Here is a 23703-nt window from a genome sequence, read left to right on the forward strand (position 1 = left end):
TATATATATATATACACACACACACATACATACACACACATATACACAACTATACACACACATATACACGTACATACTATACACACACACATATATACTCACATACACACACAAATCAATTTATTACAGTTAAAGGTTTTTTTCATTCAAAGTGCTCTCCGGATGTGGCTGGCCTTGGAGCATAGTGGCTCAGTACTTGTGCAGTGAGAACTGGATCCCAGGTGACTGACCACAGCTAGAGTACCAGCCCCGGTGGCTTTAAAAACATGCCTGGCGTGTGTGGGAGTGTAGCCATAATCCTATCTGGAAGGAGAAATGGAGAGGGAAGGATCATGGCATGACCATGCCCCACTGGGAGATGTGCACTGTGTCTGTCTGGCAAGTTCACCTACCCTCTGGCAATAAAATTAACAAATAAATACAATTTTTAAAAAAACGTAAAAAGTACCATCCAAATGTAACCTTGATATCAAACTAAATCAAAGTATTTTTAGATTATTAGGCCAGCTTTGTGGTGCAGTGTTAAAATGGTGCTCAAAGCAGATACCACATGGTGACCTTGGTTTGAATCCCTGGCCTGGGCAGCCTGAAACGTGCTGGGCCCATGTGTAGTGCCCAAGACCAGGCAGGCCAGAGGAATAGATGAAAAGGTGGCTGTGTGATTGGACCTTGGGGAGGATGCTACCCTCTTACTTTCTCTCTCCCTCTCACATGTGAGAGGATATCAGGAATAAAGGGGAAAAAGTGTGGATTACTGAATCTATGGGCAAGATACTGATATAGTAAGTACTTTCTGATATTTTGTAGCAAGTCTGGTATTATTTTAAAATTGTCCTTTATGGGATACAGAAAATATTTTAATTTAAATCTACTTTGTTGATTGTGAATGACTAAGCACAGTCAAGAGTGAAGACTGAGTGAAGAAAGTAATTTTATTTTTTTTTTAGGAGTAAATATAATCCTACTTTCACAAACCTTTTAGCAAAAATACAGTAAGATTTTTAGAATTCTGTGAATTTGGGGATATTTATGGAGCCTAACAGAGCACATTTTAAGGGAGCTTGTGTCAAAATAAAGAACATTTATAGCTGGCATCTCCAAATTTGAGGCTTTATTTTAACATACTGCTGTGCTGAGAATATTTAATCAATCTGCTTAAGTTGGAAATGCATCGTTTTTTATTCATGTATGATAGTCCTCAATAAGAGATGCCTCTTTACAAAGCCTATCCTATGCAGTGTATGACAGCAAGATTAAAGCACATTGCTAATTGTTTTGCTGCTTTGAGAACTTTAGTTTCAGTGTACCTGAGTATTACGCTTTGGTACTGAAGTGTACTTCTTCCTTGAAAGTTGAAATATCAGGTGACATGAATGCGTGTGTGTGTGTGTGTGTGCTTGTGTATTTATCTATTTAAAATTTTCCATGGACACACAGTAACTGCATATATTTGTAGGGCACAGTGCGATGTTCTGATCCATGGCTACATCACGTAGTGATCTGATCAGAGTATGTAGCATTTATCCTCACCTCACACCTCTGTCTTTTCCTGTGTTAGCAGCGTTCAGACTCTTCTAGTTATTTTGAAATGTGTTATAATAAGAAAATTCTTATCAAATTAATGTTAACTATAGTTATAATAAAGAATAATGTAGAAATATGTGTCATAATAAAGAACATTTTGACAAATTATTGTTAACTGTAGTTATAGTCACCCAGCTGTGCTGTAGAACACTAATATTCCTATCTAATAGAGTTTTGTACCTGTTCACGAGCCACTCCCTTCCTGCCCCTCCTCCTTCTCCTTCCCAGACTCTGCTAACTACTATTCTACTTGCTATTTTTTTTTAGAGATTTTTGCTATAGAATGTGTGCACTTGCCGGAGAGACAGAGAGACAAAGTGAGAAGTCACGTCCTCAGGGGGAATGGCCACACTGCAGTTCTCCTTCATTCTTTTCTTGGGATCTTGGACATGCACGCACACGTTCCTGGCATGAGTTTTAAGCTGCCAGGTCCGGGACTCAAACTGTGGTCAACTACCTGAGAGTCCAGCAATGTAACCATCTGCTGGTCCTCTACTCGCCCTTTCTGTATCAACTTTTTTAGCTTCCACATGTGAGTGATAACATGTGACATTTGTCTTTCTTGGTCTGGCTTATTTTGTTTAGCATAATGTCCTCAGGGCTCATCCATGTTGCTCCCAGTGACAAGATTTTATTCTTTCTTATAGATGAATAATGTTTTGTTGCATAGATATATCACTAGTTCTTTATCCATTCATCTGTTGATGGACATTTAGGTTGATCCCATATCTTAGCTGTTGTAAACAGAGCAGCAGTAAACATTGAAGTGTAGATATTGCTTTGACATACTGATTTCATATCCTTTGGTTACGCAGAGGAATTGCTGATCATTTTAACTGTCTATTTATATACACCATGCATGTACTATAACTTATTTACTAATTTTTCTATTAGAGGACTTTCAGTTTTTCTTCATTCTCTCTTTTATAAATAATACTGGGTTAACTACCTACATTTTTATTATTTGTAATTGTCCCTTAGGATAAATTCCTAGAATGATTGCCGGGTATGCTTATTTTATGTTAGATATTTATTTTAAATGACACTCTACAAAGGTAATACCAATTTATATTTCTACCAATAATGGACAAAAATTCTCTCTTGCCCATAGCCTTGTAAAAATAGCATTTTGTTCTATATTCTCAGTTTTACCATTCTGTGGGTTGACAAAAGATGGCTCATTTAAAAAAAATTCATTTACTTCAATTTGTTGATAATTATGTTTTAATTTGACCAGTGAGAGAAACAGAGAGAAAGGGAAAGTGAGAAAGCAAGTCACCAGGTCTGGGACTTGATCTACGTTTGGCCATGTGGAAGTCCAACACCTTAACCACCATGCCACCTGCTGGACCCTCATTTTTAACATGTCTCTCTTTTTTTATTTCCTTCTTCTTCTTCTTGTATTTTTTTGTTTGTTTATTAAGATTTTTGCTATACAGCACATGTGTTTGCCAGAACGCAACAAGGAGAGAGGAAAAGTGAGAAATCACCCTCCAGGGAGGATGGCCAGGCTACAGTCCCTTCTCCACTCTTCTCTCGGGATTCTGGGCATGCACACACATGTGCTCAGCATGATTTTCTTTTCCAGAAAGTGAGAAATCACCCCTGGACTGGGAGGAGGAATGACCATGCCTTAATCCCTTCTTTTCTACTCTCCTCTTGGGATTTTGGGCACACATACACACATGACTTTCAAGCCTCCTGGTCTGGGACTTGAACAATGGTCAGCCATGTGGGAGTCCAGCAACATAACTATTATGCCATCTGCTGATCCTAACACTCAGCATGATTTTCAAGCTCCTGGTCTGGGACTCAAACTGTAGAGTCAACCATGTGGGAGCTAGTGCTCCAACCACCATGCCCCCTACTAGCCCCAGTTCATTCTTCTTCTACTCAGATTGCTTTGATTTTTAGTGTGGGTGAGTATCTTTGTATATTTTCAGTTGCTTTGGCAGAACAGAATCTTGTTATGTTATCATCCTTCTGCCTTTGCCTCTCAAGTGGCTAGGACTAAACTTGCACTACTGCCCACAATTAGGGCAAGCCAGGAATTGAATCAAAGACTTCCATGTCACTTTAGCCTGCTGGGTAACAGTGTCTACCAGGGCATGCTGCCATGACTCTTCCACACTTTTATTTACCCTCTATACTGTATACTGGTGTCTTCAAATATTTTCCTTTTGGAACATTTAGTTTTTTTTTTTCCCTATCGACTGTAAGAACTCTTTGTATAATAACATTATTTACTATTCAATTGTCATAAATATTATGGAAGTTATTTTTGCTATAGCTACCATGTTTTCAACCTTATTTATATTATCTTTTGCTGTGCAGATTTTAATTTTTATGTGGTAAAAATCTTTAATTTTTTTAATAGTTTCTTTTCTTTAAGAGAAATTTTTGCTATAGGATATGTGCACTTGCCCAAGAGACAGAGACAGAGAGACAGAAAGCAAGAAATCACCCCCCAGAGGGGATGGTCACACCACAAAATCCCTTCTCCTCCATACTCCTCTTAGGATTTTGGGCACACACGTGCCACCAGGTTTGGGACTCAAACCAAGGTCAAGTACGTGGGAGTCAAACAATGTAACCATTACACCATCTACTATTCCCTTTTTTTTTTTTTAACTTACAGAGAATATATGCACTCACCAGAGAGAGAGAGAGAGAGAGAGAGAGAGAGAGGGGAAGAGAATGATAGCATGTCAGTGTGGTGTCATGCCACAATCCTTTCTCCATCTGGTCAAGATTGGGGCATGCACCCACAAATACCTGGCATGTTTTGCAAGCTGCTGGGACCAGGGTTTGAACCACAGGTGGTCATGTGGCATCTGTCTCTCTTCACCAGTAGCTACAGGGCTGCCCCAATTTTGTATAGTTTCTTATTTTCATGAGATATTTAGAGAGGCTTCCCCTACTCCAAGATTGGAAAAATATTTACTCACATGTTTTGCTTCTCTTGTGTTTTCATTTAAATTTTTTATCCATCTGGAACTGATTTTGTGGAAGGTTATTCTGGCATTTGATGTTTCAGATGATCTAGACCGGTACCCCCAGCTCTCCCAACATGGGTCATAAAGGCTCCATGGCTGGTCCATTTTGTTAGTCTTATAGTCAAAGATAAAGTTTTGTGCTTGTACTTTTCAAACAGAGAAATAATTTATCTTTCAAGTATCCTCCCCTTTTTTAAAGTTCCTGCTGGTCAGTGTAAACAGAAGTCTTGTTTATGACGACAAAGCATTTCAGGCAGAGTAGAAGACAATTAGGAATTGGCAGCTGTGATCTGTCAGAACTGAAATGATCGATTTATAGGCTGGAGTTTTATAGGTGAAACCAAAAGTGGGCTTGTATATATTCGGTCTTCTTCTTCCGTGTTGATGAATGGTCAGTGTAAAGCGACATTAATGCTATTTTGAAGTAGAAGGAGCAGTTGCTTGATTGGGTGTGCCTCAAATTTGGGCCACGTGACAGTCGCCAGGGGAATCGGAAAAATACTGATTCCCTAGGTCTCATCTTCAGAGATTCTGATTTAATTATTCAAGAGGAGGATAAAGAATCAGTTTTTAAACCTTTTTTTAAAAAATTAAAGCTCCCCAGGTAATTTTCACGTGACCCTCATTTGATTTAGATACTTGCATCATTTCTCCACTTATCTCTGATTACATGGCTTGGCTCTGCCAGGGCCCTGACATCAAGACTCATGTAAGTAATTCAGATCTCACTGCCTGTTTCCAATGGCATTAGGCTGCCTCATTTTTCTTGGCTAAACCTCAGATGCAAAGACTTGTCTAGAGAAATTTAATTTTATCATTCAGCATTCTGCACAGTTCATATAAATCACCACCAACATGAGCTAAAATTTCTCTTTTTATGGTTATAAATGTAAAAACACTTTTAAAGCCTGAAACATACAATAATATTGGTGAATGCTTTATTATTTAATGCCACTGAAATGTTTTGTCTTCCAAGTTTTACCGGGTTGCAAATTGTCAAGGAATAAACCTTTAGCTTTCTTGAACAATTATGCTACCTTCTTTCTTAGTGTTTCCTTTTTTATCCTGGTTATTGCCGTCCACACTCCCTAAATATGGTTGTAATTATTAAGCAAAAGAATAAAGTCCTTAATGCAAAGGACATAAAACAACAAAAGTCATTCTTTAGTTTCATATGAAAATTACTAAATTGCAGAAATTCAAAGTCAACAGCATATATTTGTTTTGTTTTTAAAGATTTATTTTTACTTTATTTATTTATTTTATTAAAAAAATACTTTTTTGACCAGAGAGGGACAGAGTGAGAGAGAGAGGGAAAATGAGAAAACAAGCTGCCAGGTCCAGGACTTGAACTGTGGTTGGTCATGTGGGAGTCCAGTGTCCTTAACCACCATGCTACCTGCTGCCCCCTGACAACATAAGTTTTTAATTTTTAACATTTTTATTACCTTGAAGGTGCCTGCTTTGCATTAGTCATGGCAGGAACTGGCAACCCTTGTCATAAGTAGCTCAAAGATATAAAATGCCACAAATTGTGTTTGGGTTTTTTTAGAGTCTTTCTCCTATGGTCTGACTTCTTTCATGCTTGACTTTACTATTCTGGGACTTGTCCTAATTTTCTTGGCTGTTTTGAAAAACAGGTGCCATCTTCGGTTTAATTTCATATCCTTATGCAAGCAGAAAAATATTCGCAACTTGTTTTGGATGTGGAATTTCACTCCACTGCTGTAAAGTAAAACAAACTGTTTTATTATTGTCCAATCTGTGTGTTTAGTAACACAAGGGAGGAAAAGAAGCAACTCTCTTTGTCCATAGTGTTGCCCACTAAGGCTTCTGTTGATTTAGATTTTGCTCTAGGAAGTACCATAGATTGAATGAGGCATTTTACCCACTTTTCGCTGAGAACTAACCTTCATTTTTTTCTTTTCATGCCTTTATTTTGAACTTCTTCTCTTTCTTCTCTTGAAGGAAAGAGAAATAGTAGAGACAGGCTGGGAAGAAGGGATTAGAAGCTGCAAAGGAAAGGAAACCAACATGAAATGAAGGGAATTCACAAAGTTAGTGGAAAAATGGAATAAAAAAATATGAGTTTATTTCAGTGCGAGAATATTGTGAAATCCATGCAGTTTTTTTCACTATACACATTTCCTATGAGCTTTTTGAAGTCTCCTCATGCATCTCCTTCGTACTCGGCTTTCTCCATAGCTATTTGTATATGATTGTTTCTCTTAATCTTAATAATTACCCCGTGTAGTAGCCATTGATTTTCCAGAAGAGAGAATTGGGATTTAGAGAGCTTCTCCAATTGGTTACCGCTGGGAGCTGAGATTTAAACTCAATATGCCTGACTCCAGGTCTTTGTGCTGAGTTACCAGGATAAGATCTTGGAGATTTAGTCTGCTCTCCTCATCTTATACTAAATGAACCCATCCTATACGTGGTTGCTATTAGTCAAAAAGGCCTTCCTAGTCAGAGTACATTAATCTAATGGACTGCTGTCCACACAAAGTGTAGAAAGGTTAAGGAACTTTCTTAAAGTCATCGATCAAGGAGATGGCACCATCTAGTTGTCAACGTGGGGTTGTCTGAGATCCTGAAGTCTGTTGTTCTACTCTGTCATCTAATTTTTTTCTCTTACTTGTAGAAACTAAAGTTGATGCATATGATATGACTTTCTAAGTTCCTCGTTCTCTTGTGGCAGAATGGAGGCTAGACTCTGGTCAAGCCAGTTGTTTGATCTTTCTTGGACATCACGTGTGAGAAATGAAGTAATATGAAAAACCAATCAAAATAGACTAGAGCACTTTATGGCCCCTGATTCCACGGCACCTCGGAGCTCAGCCACCTGCATATTCATGAATTTGGGTGCGGAAGTGTCTTTATGAATTATGGCTATTAAAAGTACATGCATCCACATATTATCTTTATATATATGAACACTGAATGCAATAAGTCAGATAGGAGGTTCCTGATAAATTCACCTTACAAATGATTTAAAACTTTAATTGCAGTTAAACTAGAGTTATTCATTGCTGGAGATTATTTTTAAAATTTCTGTATTGGGAAGAGGAACATGTCAAGATGTGTTGAAAATAGTTCTTTTCCCAGAAATGCTGGAAGCATCTCTAAGTTTAAGCAAGTTTCCAGTGCAATGTGTACAATACATCACCCCTCTCTGTTTCAGAATTGTCAGGAACAGAATGGAAACTGTAGCACTTACCAAGAATCACGTATTGAAATAAAAATAATGCGACTTTTAATGGTCATACTACTTCTATCAATCATAGCTGTTTTCTGGAAGAAAAGATAAATTGTTATCCTCACTGAATAAACAACAATGGCTGTAGAACTATGGGGTGTCATTTGGGCATTTCATCTTGCGTTCCTTTAGCTTTCATTGGGTGCTTGCAGAGCAAAAGGAGGAATGGTGGATCGCGTGATGAGAAGAGGAGAAATGTTGTTCTTGCCCTCCCAGGGATCAAGAGCTATTCCAAATCAAGTAGAGCATGCTCCTTTCTTCCTCTGTGTTCTGCCGTACACCCAGTCTGTGTTATGCTTTGATCCTGCAATGGTGAAGAGAAATAGGCACCTTTGTATGGTGGACGACTCAAACTCATGCAGTGCATCTTTGCCTATCATGGGTACCCAGACTGTGGCTGGTCCTGGAGCTTTCAAATACCTCACCTCTCATTGTTACACACACTGATGGAAGTCATCAAACATTTTTAAAAATAAATTATAGATATTAAAAAAGCCCACTGTGCGCACAGGGGGTGGAAAACTGCTTGTCAGAGAAAATCCCAGCCCAATGCATGTGTTTTATCTGTGGTGGGGGTGAGGTGTGACGGAGCAAGTACACATTGCCAAAGATTTACTGTGTCACACTGAATGTAATCCGTTCGTTTCAGACCCTCTGACCGCCAAGCTCCACATGGATCAGACAGCAAGACAAATTCTACTTGTTGGGAACAGGGAGATCCTTCCTGTCTTTTCTGCATGAACATATCTTGGTTTTGCTAGCCTTGCTTGTTTTATCTGGTTTTTGTCCCTGTGAGGAACAAAAGAGGGTCTGAATGGAGTGGTTATAAATAAGGAGATGGCACCCCTCAAGCCATGCATTGGCACTCACATTCATAGAAGTGGGCTCCCTCCTGCCAAACCTCAAACCAAGATTTCCCCAGGGAGGTGGAGAATGTTTTTGGCTTGTTTCAAAGTGTGTTTATTTGCCATGAGAAAAGCACAGTCTTATTACTTGTTTACCCTTATTTTTTGCCCATCCTCCTCCCAGCTAATTACCTAATGCTGTTCTAAAGGAGTTTTGTCTGTTTTCTGAATCAAACCCTACCCTTAAAAGAGGAGGATATGCTGGGACCAGCAGGTGGCATGGAGGTCAAGGTGGTTGGGTCTTACATGGTCAACTCAGTGGTGAGGTGTTGGTGAAAAATGTGCGTGTGTGTGTGTGTGTGTGTGTGTGTGTGTGTGTGTGTGTGTGTGTGTGTGTGTCTGTCTGTCTGTCTTGAATCTTGAGAGGAAAGTGAAGGAGATGGGATTGGAATTGTGGTGTGGCCATCACCCTAGTGGATGATTTCTCACTTTTTCTCTGTCTCTCCAGCTAGTGCTCATGCCCTATGGCAAAAATCTAAAAAGAAAAATAAGATGAAGGTATGCTATTGCTATTGTTGTTCTAAAGAGAATTTTTGTTGCAGACTCTGAAATGATAAAAATATTGTTTAGTACTCATCATTGCACCTAAGGCCCCCAGGATGCTTTGGAGTGAGAATGGGACTTACAATGTTTAAGATCCATAAATAGATTTTAAAACCCCAATTTCTTCATAATCATTTCATACATAATATATTTTGTATGGTGAATGAAAAGTTGATGGGTGTTTTGGGGATAGGGGAAAGAGGTGGCTCAGTGACACTGACAGGTGGACAGGCTAACAGGGGGCCAGAGGGCATAAGAAATGACCAAAGAGCCATTTCTCAGAAATTGGCTTCAATTTCTTCCTTTTTTTTATTATCATCATAATCTTCTTTATATTACATTGGATTACATATAACTTTACAGTGTATTACATTGCTTTTTTTTTCTTTCTTTTTTTTAATATTGCTTTTTCAAAAGGGAATGCCATGCATGTCAGTCAATACAGAGACATTAATCTCCCTGCTTCAATATTCAATATATTTTCTATGATTTTCCCAATTATTATTATTATTATTTTTTATTTTTTTTAAAACAGTCAATCACTATTTCTCATTTTGCTTGTAAAAAGACTTTACCCATCATGAAATACTTCTCAGACCAATCCAGTTGAGAATACTATACATGTCATCAACAGGTAATAAGCCATATCTGTTTCTCACTAACGTCCTGCCTCTCTATTGTTCTCTTGCTATCTTTCTCTATCCTCTTCTCTTCATCTCCCCCATTCCACACTGTCCTATTCTCGTTAAGTACCTTCACTGCTTTTATGTCTTCCAATTTTTTGCACTCTATCATAGAGTGCGGATAGTCGGTATATATTGAGTGGATACATACAATATCTTTCTTTCATAGCCTGGCTTACTTCACTCAGCAATAGATCCTCCATATCTGACCACTTTACAAATTGGTTTCAATTTCTGAGACTCTGCAGAAATCCATTCTGCTCCAGTCAGGGGGTAGTTTAGATTAAGAGGCTTGTTTTATGTGACATAAATCGTACTTTTAAGAACAAGTAATTTATTGTTTAATTGAAGAGGAAAAGCTTCCTATGCCACTTTGTTTTAGTGTACACATAAAGTTAAAGAGATCACATCATTTTGCTCCACTGTTTACATCAGGCTATCACTAAATATTTTATTGTGTCTTTTAAGGCTGTAGAATTTATTTACTCAAATAAAACATTTGAAAATGTTGTATTTTACTGGTTTTACTCTTCAGATTTATAGTTTTGTATGGATATAGGGTCTCTGTCATCTTATTTTCAAAAATCTTTCTTTGTTAAAATATCTTAAGTTTACAAAGAAACCTTCTGGCAAATATCCATGTACATTTCTTACCTGAAGTTTGAAATAGTGAAAAATATGAAACAGGTTATTTTGTCATCATTAAAAGCATTGGTCCTGAATGATGCGATTAAGAAAGAATAATTTTATAGGCCAGTGATGCTTGATGACATGTATTTCTTTTTTTTTTTTAATGCTAAGGGAAATAATGTTGATTTTCAGAGATGTAACTACACAATGTGACCATAAAAATTGAGCTATTCATGTCTCTGCACATTTATTTCTTCTAGAGATAAAGTTAATTGAAGCTCTTGTGTAAGTTTACATTGGACAATGAATATATAATGAGAATGTTTCTTGAAATTGGTGTCTTAGAAATTGCAGAATGGAGGGTAAATCACTTTTCGGTCCTCTTTTACTTTTCTCTTCACTTCAAAAACTTTTCTCTTGGGAAAAAAAAATGGCTTTTGTGCATAAACTATAGAGACTCCTAAGTGCCTACAATATGTAAGGTGAAGTCTGGCTACAACAAACACTGAGGGTCACCACGAGGAGAAGAATGCGATCTAAAGCACCGAATCAATTCTGCACACTTGGTGGCATTATATGGGGTTGATGTTGGGAAAGTCAGCGTGCACTTTTGCAGTGAAAAACATAGAAAAATGCATCCTGACTTTCCTGATGACCAAATAGTATATAATTTTACAGATTGAAGCTTGAATGAATAACTTTAGTAAGGACCAGAGCCACTGTTTGCTTCCTATATGTCAGTCATTACAGTCATTATCATTCTTTGGAGCATGTCAACCCTTGGATTAGGGAGAAATGACTCAATTGCATGTAACATGAAGGAACTGGTGGTGAGATGCATATTGATAAGACTCTTTGTTCTTCATTCTTGATATGTTTGCTAAAATCTTCATAATAACATATTTATGCGATTTTATTTCCCTAGTGACATCACCAATACGAAGAAAAAAATATGTGTTTATTTAACACCTGTATTTTCTTTCTTTTAGGGCGTGTTGGAGAGTTTCCTGGGCACTGCTGTCTCTGGAGCTGTCTTTTGCCTTTTTGCTGGTCAACCTCTCACTATCTTGAGCAGTACAGGACCCGTCTTAGTTTTTGAGAGACTTCTATTTAATTTTAGCAAGTATGTGTATACATTTATAAGTATAAATTAGAATTTTTTGCTAGAGCATTCATAGTCTAACTAGAGTACAGAATATGGGGCAACTTCAAAAAGTTTGTGAAAAATGGAATAAAAATATGAGTTTATTTTGGTGCAATTTTTGAAACTTGTACATAGTTTATTCATAATAGAAAATTCTCATTTAGTTTTTTAAAGACACCTGGTAGGTATCACGTAAATAGAAGAATCAGTAGGAATACTGAAATGTTAAGATTTGGAGCTTCAGCAGGCCTTAGGCATTGGGTAGTCCAAAACTCCTTTGACCTTTGATTGTACTGAGGCCCATATGTTGTATTTTCTTTCTTCCCCCTAGTTGTCCTGCTTTGTGCTTTATGGGGCTGACCCTTAAGGACTACAACTCCCAGGATCCTTTGTTCTCAGACTTCCTGTTGGGTTTGGCTAGTGGGAAGCCCCAGCTGGACAAAATCAGAGAGAGGCCCAAGGATGTCCACTTCTGTGGTGGAGGCCCCACCTCACTGTTCTGTGGCACAGCAGTCTGGCAGACACTTATCTCTTACGATTTAGCCCCACTTCAGTGGCTCCACTAACCTGACTCTGGCCTTTGCCAGGTTCTGGTAACTGTCTCCCTTTCTTGGCCTTTTCAAGTATGGAGTTAGTAATGGCTTCCTGCTCTTGCCCATTCCTGAGCACTTTGCCATTCTCTGTTACACTCCTGGAGATAGCCCATTTATTAAGTTTTCCTTAGAGTTCCATTTGAGATTGCCTTTTGTTTCTGACTGATACATTAGAGAAATTAAATGGCTTAATTCCATCTACATGGTAACCAGTTCTTTCTAATGACAGATATTGGTGCTTTCTACTTGGTCCGTTGCTTCTAACCCCAGGTTCAGTGTTCTTAACCTAAAGGTCATTTTCTGGACTCAGCTGAATAATTATTAACGTGTGTGGAGTGCTGAACATGCACCAAGTATTGTCCTAAGTATTTCGGATGTATGAACTCATTTGATTATTATAGCAATTCTGTGAGGTAGGGACCCTATCTCGTTTTACAGATGAAAAGCAGTGTGGAGTAAATGAGTTAATTGCCAAACATTACATCACTAGTCGTTGGTAGGGCTGGTGTTTGACGTCCTGTATTCTTACTCCACTGCCTATGCCACTGAAGGAATCAGTAGACACTGTTGATGCACATGACAGTTATGATACCAATATTTTCTTTTAGAAATTGATGGATAAGTTTTAAAAGGGGGAAATTCAGTTAGGAGGATTATCCAATGGCCACGGTAGCACACAAATAGATTCAAAATCAAATCTTTGTAATGTATTCAATACCTCTAAGAGAGAATGGTGTTTTCTAGCAGATTACGGTCCTTAGACAGATTGCAGAATTTCATATGCTTGCTAGCACTCCTTGTTGGTACTTCATATTTTTTATATTTTGATGAATTTTTAGTTTTATAATTTTGGAATTGTCCTTACATAATATGTTGTAGACTTAAGGACTTATATATCGCCTTTGAAACTGTGTGTGTGTGTGTGTGTGTGTGTGTGTCATTAAAAATGATCACAGGATAGAGAGAGGAATGAGGAGTTAAAAGCAGGTTTCTGAAAACTGCCTTGAAAACATCAGCAAGCGTCCTCTGAGAATATGAAGTTCCAAATTTTAAATAACATTGTGAGTTTTCTGTAGATCATTACTACAAATCCTTCTCCATCATAATTCTCAGAAGAACATTGGAAGGAATCTTACTCATGTCAGTTTATAGCAAGAGTCAAACAGTTTTTATATGTTTAAGAAAACATTGTGTGAGACAAGAAAGCCTTTGTGGAAAGATTAAACAAGCATGTACTATAAACAGGAACAAACACGCACAACCTTTGCAGAAAGATTTATTGGATGAAATGTGATCAGAGCCTTAATCTACAGAAAATGTTTGCATTGCAGTTTGTTTCAAATAATTGTGGCATAGATTATTTCTTTTGACTGAACAAGTTCCGCTCTCACTTCCCCTTCTGTTTCATCATAATTGGTAATGTAGCATAGTCCCATGTAATAAATTTGAAAACAGTTGTAAAGCAATGAGAAACATTTGAAAAACCATGTTTTAAATCTGTCACTGAATAAAATGTGGCAGACATTATTTTATTCATAATGCTGTAGCATTTGCTTATCTTATTGTAGCAAGGCTAATATTTTGTCTAGGTACAGATTGTTTGTGCAGATCACTAGGTCCCAAAGGGAGTTTCATTAGTTACTAGTCCCATTAGATGTTCCACGGGGTTGAGGGGGATGGGGGGGACCTTCTGTGATCCCAGTAGGTCTGGGAAGTGCGGTGTATTATATCTTCCTCTTGACAAATCTCTCTGCATTTTAGCATACCAAGAATCTGAGAGATTTTTGAGTTAAAAAAAATATATATATATATTCTTTTTTTACTTTGTCTTGCCCAGATTTTCCCCAACATATTTTACCATTTTGGGAGAAATAGGTAAGTCTTATTTTGTAGATTCAGTATAGGCACTACTGATGTTCAACTTGTTATAAGTTTATCACCTCTTTTTTCATTTTTTTTCTTGCTGCTTTAAACATACCATTCTCATGATAAAATTTCATTGGGTCTATTGATTTTACTCAGATCATTCCTCTTGAACTACACTGAGAGTGTTTTAGTCTTTTAAGATGGCTAATTTGGTATATTTTTTAGGTTCCAAGACTTAAGTTTATCCATACATTTTTTTCCCTTTGTACCCCAAACATTAGCTAATGTTTCTTATCTTGTCTTGAAAATATCGTTTCTATGAACAACTACTAGCATTCTTGGAATTAAGATTATTCTTACTTGGATTTTGTTACAGAAGGTAATTGTTTAAAATTTTATTTATTTACTCCAGAGGGTACCTAAGAGAGAGAGAGAGAGAGAGAGAGAGAGAGAGAGAGAGAGAGAACCCCACAGTGGAGCCTGGTCATACTGCAATCATTTTTCCTCCATTTCTCCATGTCAGCAGGCTTCTGAACACATGTACACATGTTGAGCATGTTTTTCAAGTCTCTGACACTGGGATTTGAACCATGGTAAAACATATGGGATCCAGTTCCCTCTGTATACTGCTTAATAGCTGCACTACAAGGGCAGCCTTACAACTTTTATTTTTAAGAAAGTCTGTTGGTTCAGATGTAATGAAACCTTGTTTCTTAGCTCTCATTACGATGCTGATTCATTGTATGATAATATAAATTATCTCTAGTTCTTAGAACTCTTTTTTTCTATAGTGTACTTGGCTCACACTGACATTCACAGGATTAAACATTGGAGTTCCAAACATAAAGGGAACTGGAAAGGAATGTAAAAGCTGTCTCCAGAAAGATTCCAGAAAATCTATAGAAAGTAACTTTCAACTCCAGTGGTAATAATCTTCTGTTTTTGAAGTGTATTCCAATTTTTGTGATTTGGTGAGAAGAGGGAAACAAAGAACAATAACTTGAATGCCTACTCTCTCCAGCTAAATACCAATTGGATAGGGAAACCATGGTATAATATTTTTTTAAAGGACCAGTCCAAGAATCAAGAAGTTTCCTTTCTGGTCCAGCTATGCTATTAAAATTTGGTGTTAGATAAGTGACTTAGCTTCCATTGGCCTTGGTGTCCTCATTTATAAAATGAGGCATATTTGACAAATTGTTATCTGTACTAGTTAGGGTTATCCAGAGAGACAATCAATAAGGGGTGTGTGTATGTGTGTGTTTGTTAAAAGATTTATTACAGGGTCCAGCAGTTAGCGTAATGGCTCTGTCGCTGAACTCGCACATAGTCGACCGCGGTTTGAGTCCCAGACCCGGCAGCTTAAACTCATGCCGGGCGCGCGTGTGTGTGTGCCCAAGATCCCGAGAAGAGAATGGAGGAGAACAGGTTGTGGCGTAGCCATCCCCTCTTGGGGGGTGATTTCTCGCTTTCTGTCTCTCTTTCTCTCTCTGTCTGTCTGGCGAGCGCATGTGCCCTATAGCAAAAACCTCTCCAAAAAAAAGAAAAAAAAAAGATTTATTACAAAGAATTGGCTCACATAATTATAGAGGGTGGCAAGTCCAAAATTTGCAGGACAGTCTGAAGACCCAGGAGAGCCAGTGTCCCAGTTCTGTTCTAAAGGCTGTCTGTTGTAGAACCAGGAAAAACAAAGATTGCAGATGAAGTTCAAAAGAAAAGATATTGAATTGAATGATGAAGTGGGGAGATTAATGTCTCTGTTTTGACTGACATGCATAGCATTCCCTTTTGAAAAAGCAATGTAATACTCTGTAAAGTTATATGTAATCCAATGTAATATAAAGAAGATTATGATGATAATAAAAATAAAAATAAAAAATAAAGAAAAAGCAGTCTGCTGGAGAATTCTCCTTTGTCCTAGGGAAGGCCAATCTTTTTTGTTCTATTCAAGCTTTGTACTGATTAGATGAGGCCCAAGCATATTATGAAAGATAATCTTCTTTACGCAAATCATACCAGTTTAAATGTTAATCTCTCCAAAAACACTCTTACGGAAGCACCCAGAAGAGTGTTTAACTAAATACCTGGACACCCAATAGTTCAGTCAAGCTGACATGAAATTAATTATCACTGTATCTAAGGGACTTCTACCTTTATTATTCTATCATTTTGGGGGCCAGCAGATGGTATAATGGTTACATTGTTGTACTCCCATCTAGTCAATCCTGGTTCGAGTCTTGGACCCAGTGGCTTGAAACTCACACTAGGCAAGTGTGTGCAAGTGCCCAAAATCCTGAGAGGAGACCAGAGGAGAAGGGATTGTGGCATGGCCATTCCTCCTGGGGCTGATTTCTCACTTTGTCCCCCATTGTCTCTCTTTGGTGAGCACACACACCTTATGGCAAAAACCTTAAAAAAATTGTAAAGCCCTCTCCACATAAATTTAAACGAATTGGTGTGAAATGGTAAATGTTAACACTTGGTAAATCTTTGCATAGTGGTCGGTCTTGAACTAATTCACTGGGAAGGGCATCAAAAGCTAACAGCCCTCCTTAAATGGAGGAGCCTATTCTGAGTCTGCTCTGGGATAAGCACAGACAGAAAGAAGATGGGTGTAAGATACTTCCCGCCAATTTCAGCATGAAGATGCAATATTTGTGGGCAAGCTTAGCTTTATGGGAATTGCAGCAGCATGGCAAGACAGCCTTTCTTCATCCGATGACATCCCACATTTCTAAGCTCCTATCCCCTTGCTGGTAGCACTCTGCCTAAAAAAGAAAGTAAGCTTCCCATATCTCTCATGCCATTCTCCTTGATAACTTCTCTTTCCTCTCCTGGCTGGATTCTCCCTGGTCTGTCTGGGAAGTTCCCACTTAAACGGCATGAGTTTTTTCTGTAACACTTTTTACCCAGCTAGGATCAGTTACTGCTTCCTCTGCCACACCCTCACTTAGTATTCTATAGCTCAGTGATTTTTATCACTTTGTTTACTTGGTAGACTGTGATGACTTGGGGACCGAGAAATACTGATCTTAGTATCTTCATTATCCAGTAAAGCTCACATTTATTAAAAGCCTACTGGGCACCGCTGTTAATGCTTTCAAATGACTTACAAACTTCGTCATGTCAGGGACTGTATTTTTTTGAATGAGAAAATTAGAAAGTGGAGCCAGCAGTAGCATAGTGGTTAAGGCATTGTACTCCCATGTGGCTGACCACAGTTCAAGTCCCAAGCCTGGAGGCTTGAAAATCATGCCAAGCGTGTGTGCGTACTTGCCCCAAATCTGAGGAGGTGAATGGAGGAAGAGGAAGAATTGTGGCATGTCCATACCCCTGAGGGGGTGATTTACCACTTTCCCTCTCACTATCTTTTTTTCTCTCTCTCTGGTGAGTGCATGTGCCCTATAGCAAATGTCTTAAAAAAAAAAAAAGCTTTTAGAAATAAAGATTTGTTTTGTTAAAAAAAGAAAGTTAGTTATTCACATACAAATGACTGCTTTTGATATGCTTTTCTCAAAGTTATGAATTATTTCTTTGTGGTAGCATATAATATCATTAGACCCAGTTCTTAAGCTTAATACTTTATGGGTAAAAATCAAGATTTATTTCTAGTGGTTAAAGGTAATCTTTTTAGTAATCATTCTATAGGCATTTGGTCGTTTTATGTTATTCTTTATGTTTCATGGAGGGAGACTAAATACCTTCTTTCTTCTTTCCAGGGACCATAATTTTGACTATTTGGAATTTCGCCTTTGGATTGGCCTGTGGTCAGCGTTCCTGTGTCTCATTCTGGTAGCCACTGATGCCAGCTTCTTGGTTCAGTACTTCACTCGTTTCACAGAAGAGGGCTTCTCGTCTCTCATTAGCTTCATCTTTATCTATGATGCTTTCAAGAAGATGATCAAGCTAGCAAGTTACTACCCCATCAACTCTGACTTCAAAGTGGGCTACAACACTCATTTTTCCTGTGTCTGTGTACCACCCGACCCAGGTAAGGACAAAAGCTTTGTGTTTGTCCTTGCCCTGTTTTTGGAGTAAAATGTACCCTGCTTGCCAGTTTTCAACAAAATAGCATGATCTTCCAGAAGAGGTCTTTTATTTTATACAAGAAACTATTCTACTAAATTTAAAATGTTATTGCCTCGCATGCCTTTGCCATGTGATTCGATCAGGAAGAAAACCAGGAACACTGGAAGGTGAACATAACTAGCTTAAAGTTTTGAAATTAATTCACACTACAGTATTTGGAAGGAATTAATGTGTATATTATTCTTCATTTTATATGATAAGTGAGAAAACCCAGGTACATATTTTGAACAGATATAAGAACCAGAAAACCCAGGTACATATATATATATTTTTTTTTTTTTGGAGGGATTTTCACTATAGGGTGCGTGCGCTCACCAGACAGAGAGAGAAAGAGAGACAAAAAGCGAGAAATCACCCCCCAGGGGGGATGGCCACGCCACAATCCCTTCTCCTCCATTCTCCTCTCGGGATCTTGGGCACGTACACACATGCGCCCAGTGTGAGTTTTTTAAGCCACCGGGTCCGGGATGCGAACCGCGGTTGACTACGTGGGAGTCCAGCGACCTAGCCATTACGCTAACTGCTGGTTCCCATCCCAGGTACATATTTTTTAACAGATAAAAGAACCAAATAAACCTGAGCCTGTAAACTTTTACACCGTATTTTTTTCTTCCTCATTTTATTATTATTTTTAAAAATGTGCCCACTTACTCTTTTATGAGAGATAAAGGCAGAATGAGCCAGATAGACAAAGAGACAGCATCCCCAGAGTTTTTACCCCACAATTGACCCTCAACCTCAGTCAATCCGGATCACGACATGTGTGTGCATGCCTGATCAGCAGAAGAAGGCCTGGGATGTGAACTCCAGACCTTCACATGTGGGTCAGGTTGCATTATTGCTATATCTATGGCTGGCCCCTTGTTGCTTCTCTATTGCTATGGAAATCTTTCCTTTTCTTTTTAGTAAACTCTAAATAGATTATTTTAAGATTATGGAAGAAACAAGATACTAATTTACTTTGTATATTTTGAAGCATGAAATTAAAAACAAATTCAGATTACAGTCACCTAAAGGAAGGATCTTTTAGTTACTCTCTATTAGATAATATAAACATAAGGGGGAAAAGATACAAGAGAAAGAAAGAAAAGAAGAAATGTTATGTTCTAGGAGTATATTTATATTCTAGATTTTAAGAAAGATATAACTGTAAAAGTGACTTCCAGTTACGAGTATGATTCTATGTTATCTTAGGCCTTTAATGTTTGTCTTGCCGATCATGAGTCAACATTTTAAGAAGAAAAACAAAAAAGAATGAAACAAAAACTATTAGAACTTTTCACAGAAAATAGTTCAATGTAGTTTTGGGAATTTTTCTTGGAGTAATTTATCATGAGTTTGTAGTATAGACAGCATTAGCAAAAGGGGTTTGCTTTGAGGGAATTTGCTCTAGATTTGCTCTCTTAGAATAAGGGGATGTATGGGACCAGCAGATGACATAATGGTTATATCACTGGACTCTCATATAGTAAGTAGACTGTGGTTTGAGTCCTGGACCTGGCAGCTTAAAACTCACACCAGGCGCATGTGTGTGCATGCCCAAAATGCCAAGAGGAAAATGGGGGAGAAGGAACTACCCTTGGGGTTGATTTCTTGCTTTCTGCCTCTGTCTGTCTCTCAAGCAAGTACATGTGCCCTATAGCAAAAATCTCTCACCAAAAAAAAAAAAAAAGACGTTTGTGTCAAACAAGAAAATGACAGTAGGCCTAATAATCCCAAATTATGTAATTAGTACAGGTCAGTGTCCCCTAAGATAAAAATTGATATATAATTCATGTTTTTTAATTAAGGCATGTAGCACTTGAAGTCTAACCATGTTCTAGGAGTAGGGTAATCTGGGGCATGAGTGGGGGGTACATTCATGCAATATCCATTTTTAGGTATAGATTCTAGGCAATCCATTATTTATTTATTTATTTTTTGGAGAGATTTTCACTGTAGGGTGCGTGCGCTCGCCAGACAGACAGAGAGAGACATAGAGACAGAAAGCGAGAAATCACCCCCCAGGGGGGATGGCCACGCTGCAATCCCTTCTCCTCCATTCTCCTCTTGGGATCTTGGGCACGCACGCACACGCGCCTGGCGTGAGTTTTAAGCCACTGGGTCCGGGACACGAACTGCGGTAGACTATGTGGGAGTCCAGCGACATAGCCATTACGCTAACTGCTGGTTCCTGCAATCCATTATTTTTTAATCATTTACTTATTTATTTTTACATTTTACCACAAACATATACTTTACATGACAACAAATTTTTGCTCATACTCCATAGTTCTTGACAGTTAATAAACAACTTCCAAAATTTCAAAAAACTGAATTTTAAAGATAATGTTTGGAATATTTGTTGTAATTTCATTTGCGACTATATAACAACAGAGACAGTATGGTTTTAAATATTTTTGAGAAAATATTCACATGTCAGCTACTTAAACTGTTGAAAGGCAAACATCCAGCACACAAACTCACACTTAAACCTTGTCAATTCAGCCCTGCCTACTAAGTATTCTGTGATATACCATATGATAGCAAAGATCAGTCTCTTTTTCTTCCTTCAAAGTCTTCCTCAAGATAATCCTCTGGTTGTGGCTGCTCTTTTTCAATCTCTGCTGATTACAATGTGGGGCTGGAAAAGTGCTGGTTATTTTATGGTACGAATTCTTCCATGTAACGTCTGTAATCCTCTCTGCTGGTCAGAACTGTTCATGGTGCCAGAGTATCTTTCCAAGAGCTTCTGTTGGCTTATTTGAGATCTACCTTAGTTCCATAGTTTTCTGATTTAATCTTCAGATATGACATTCTAGTCAAAACCCTGTCCAATAACTAGGATTTCCAATTTCTGATTCAAAGCAACAGGTATTATTGAACTTATACAAATAACCATTCTGCCACAAAATAAGAATACTCCCAAATATTTTCCAATTCCAGAGGGGTCAGGAAGGGAGAAAAGTTTGTCTACCTTTAAAGAAACAAACGAGAACATTTTAACAAATTGCTGAAGCTATCAACAGCTCAAAAGAAAGCAAAATCCTTAAATTGGGAAAACAAAGCATAGTAAGGAAAAAAATCACCACTGTTAAACTCAAAAGTCATAAAATTCTATTTCTCCAGTTCAGTCTTAAGTAATGAATCTCTCTTCTGTTTAATTTGCCATGTTACTGTAGTCCAATCTTTCATTTAACATTCAGTGTTATTATTGATATTTCTTGTCCCTAGTTTTAAGTTCATTATTTTCTTGGTTGCTTTTTGTTCTCTTATTTCTGTGTGTGTCTTTAGTTTTCCTGGTAAAGCACTCCTTTCAAAACTTCTTGAAGAGCTGGTCTGGTGTTGGTAAATTCTTTCAGATTTTGTTTATCTGAGAATGTTCTTATCTTTTCTTTCCATATGAAGGATAATCTTGCTGGGTATAGTATTCTTGGTTGAAACTGTTTTTCACTTAACACTTTGAATATTTTTTCTCATTCTTTCCTTGCTTGCATTGTTTCTGATGAGAAGTCTGATGTTAGCCTAATGGGATAACCTTTATAAGTAACCTGACATTTCTCTCTTGCCAATTTTAATTTTATTTTCTTTGTGTGTAGATTTTGCCAATCTGGCTATGATGTGCCTTGGAGATCTTCTTGGGTTGATTCTATGTGGGGTCCTTTGTATTTCTTGGGTTTGGATATTTGAATGCCTCTCTAGATTTGGAAACTTTTTCTTCTAGGATTTCATGGAATAGATTATCAATGCCCTTATTAGTTCCTTTACCTTCTGGGATACTGATTATCCAGATGTTTGGGAGCTTAATGGTATCTAGTATAGTATTCTTTTTTTTTTATAGTGTTCTCTTTTTTTTTTGGTTATTTTCTCAGTGTCTTGGTTGTTTTTTACGAGGTAAGAGGTTTTGCTTTCAGCATCCGAGATTTGATCTTCTGCATGGACTAATCTGTTTTTAATACTTTCTAGGGAGGTTTTGATTTCCTGTATTGCATCCTTTGTCTCTAACAGCTCCGTTTAATTCTTTTTTATAGTGTGTATTTCCTCTTTCAGATAGACCAAGAACTTCCTCACCTTCTGGAACTCATTGTCTCTTTTTTTCAGCATCTTCTAGAGTTCATTGTCTCTCAGCTCTTTGATCTTGCTAAGTTTTGTCACTATGAATATTTTGAATTCTTTATCAGACATTTCCATGAGTTCCACTGTATTGTCTGCGGATGATGAAGGATTGTTCTTTTCACTTAGGGGAGAGATATATTCTTGGTTTCTCATTTCTTGTGTCTCTGCGGTGGTTTCTGGTCATTCTGTATCAACATCTCTCCTCCACTGTGTTTTGCAACATGCTATCCACAAAAAGAGATTGAGTTCAGATTTATAAAAGAAGTTTCTTCCTTAAAGCAGGAGGTTCAACAAGTGTTGAGGGTCTCAATGACCCTAAAAGTATTCAGATACTTGGCTCCTGTGCACCTAGGCCTGACTAGACACTTAGCGTGTGGAGATTTGTCTGAGTGTTTTGGGGATCTAGAAGATGAGGTTTAGAGCTTTAGTCACCTTGGTCCCTTGGCAAGCCATTCTTTAAAAAAGTTGATTAGAAAGCCTTTTATTATGTACAGTAAAATAAATATGGTTATATTTTAGACTAGACACAAAATGCTTATGAGTGTAAAAGATAAACAAGATGCTATGAAAACTTTTTCTGCTGTGGTGGGCTGTGTCAAGTTACTCCCAGGCATTTTGGTTACACCCAGCTCATTCTTCTCTACCACCTGGGTGAAGTCTTAGCAGACCAATATCTATTTTATCTTGAGTGGTGAGAGAAAAGATACACTACTTCTCCCAAATGGGCCAATCAGTAACACTTATGAAAAGATAAGGCATTGCTGGGCTATGCACTCACAGATTATTTTTGTTTTGTTTAAGAAAAAGGAAACACATTACAATAAAACACATGCCTTAAAAGCAAAGCAGAGAGACATGCAAAGTAGAAACTTAAAGAGTCAAGCAAACATGAATGATACAGTTATACAACCCTGTAGTGTTAAACAGTATATGGATTTGTAATATTTCACAATTTAAAAAGTGCTTGGAAGAAAATAGGCATTCAATATATGGTAGATATCATTGTTAGAATCAATTAAATATGCTCCCAAGAGAAACACAGCAATGTGGCAGTCTTCCTAGCTGAGAAAAGCCATTTAGTCTGGACTTTCAGGGAAGTCTGCATGTTCAAAATGTTAGTCACAGATATTTAATTGTGAGGTTCTGAACTCTCACTTCATATATATATACACACACATATATATGAAAGGTTTGTAAGCTGACCTCCTAGGCAAGTCTGAGTAATCATATAAAGATTTTCTAAAGGATCAAAATACTACTCAAGCCTTTTGGCTGAAACTGCCATCTTTCAGTAATTAGCCAAAATGATATACACT

General features: G+C 37.7%; 1 protein-coding gene across 3 annotated transcripts in view; it reads left to right on the plus strand.

Moving 5' to 3' along the window:
- The window catches only part of SLC4A4 (solute carrier family 4 member 4), a 493683-nt gene that overhangs the window by 365043 nt on the left and 104937 nt on the right, over positions 1 to 23703 (plus strand). For all 3 annotated transcript variants that reach the window (XM_006142902.2, XM_014585732.2, XM_027769728.1), the window contains 2 exons: positions 11590 to 11723; positions 17923 to 18194. In XM_006142902.2, the coding sequence (XP_006142964.2) occupies positions 11590 to 11723; positions 17923 to 18194 (406 nt within the window). The remainder of the gene's footprint in view (positions 1 to 11589; positions 11724 to 17922; positions 18195 to 23703) is intronic.

Source organism: Tupaia chinensis, unplaced genomic scaffold, assembly GCF_000334495.1.
Source record: "Tupaia chinensis unplaced genomic scaffold, TupChi_1.0 Scaffold000086_1, whole genome shotgun sequence".
Taxonomy (NCBI): Eukaryota; Metazoa; Chordata; class Mammalia; order Scandentia; family Tupaiidae; genus Tupaia; species Tupaia belangeri.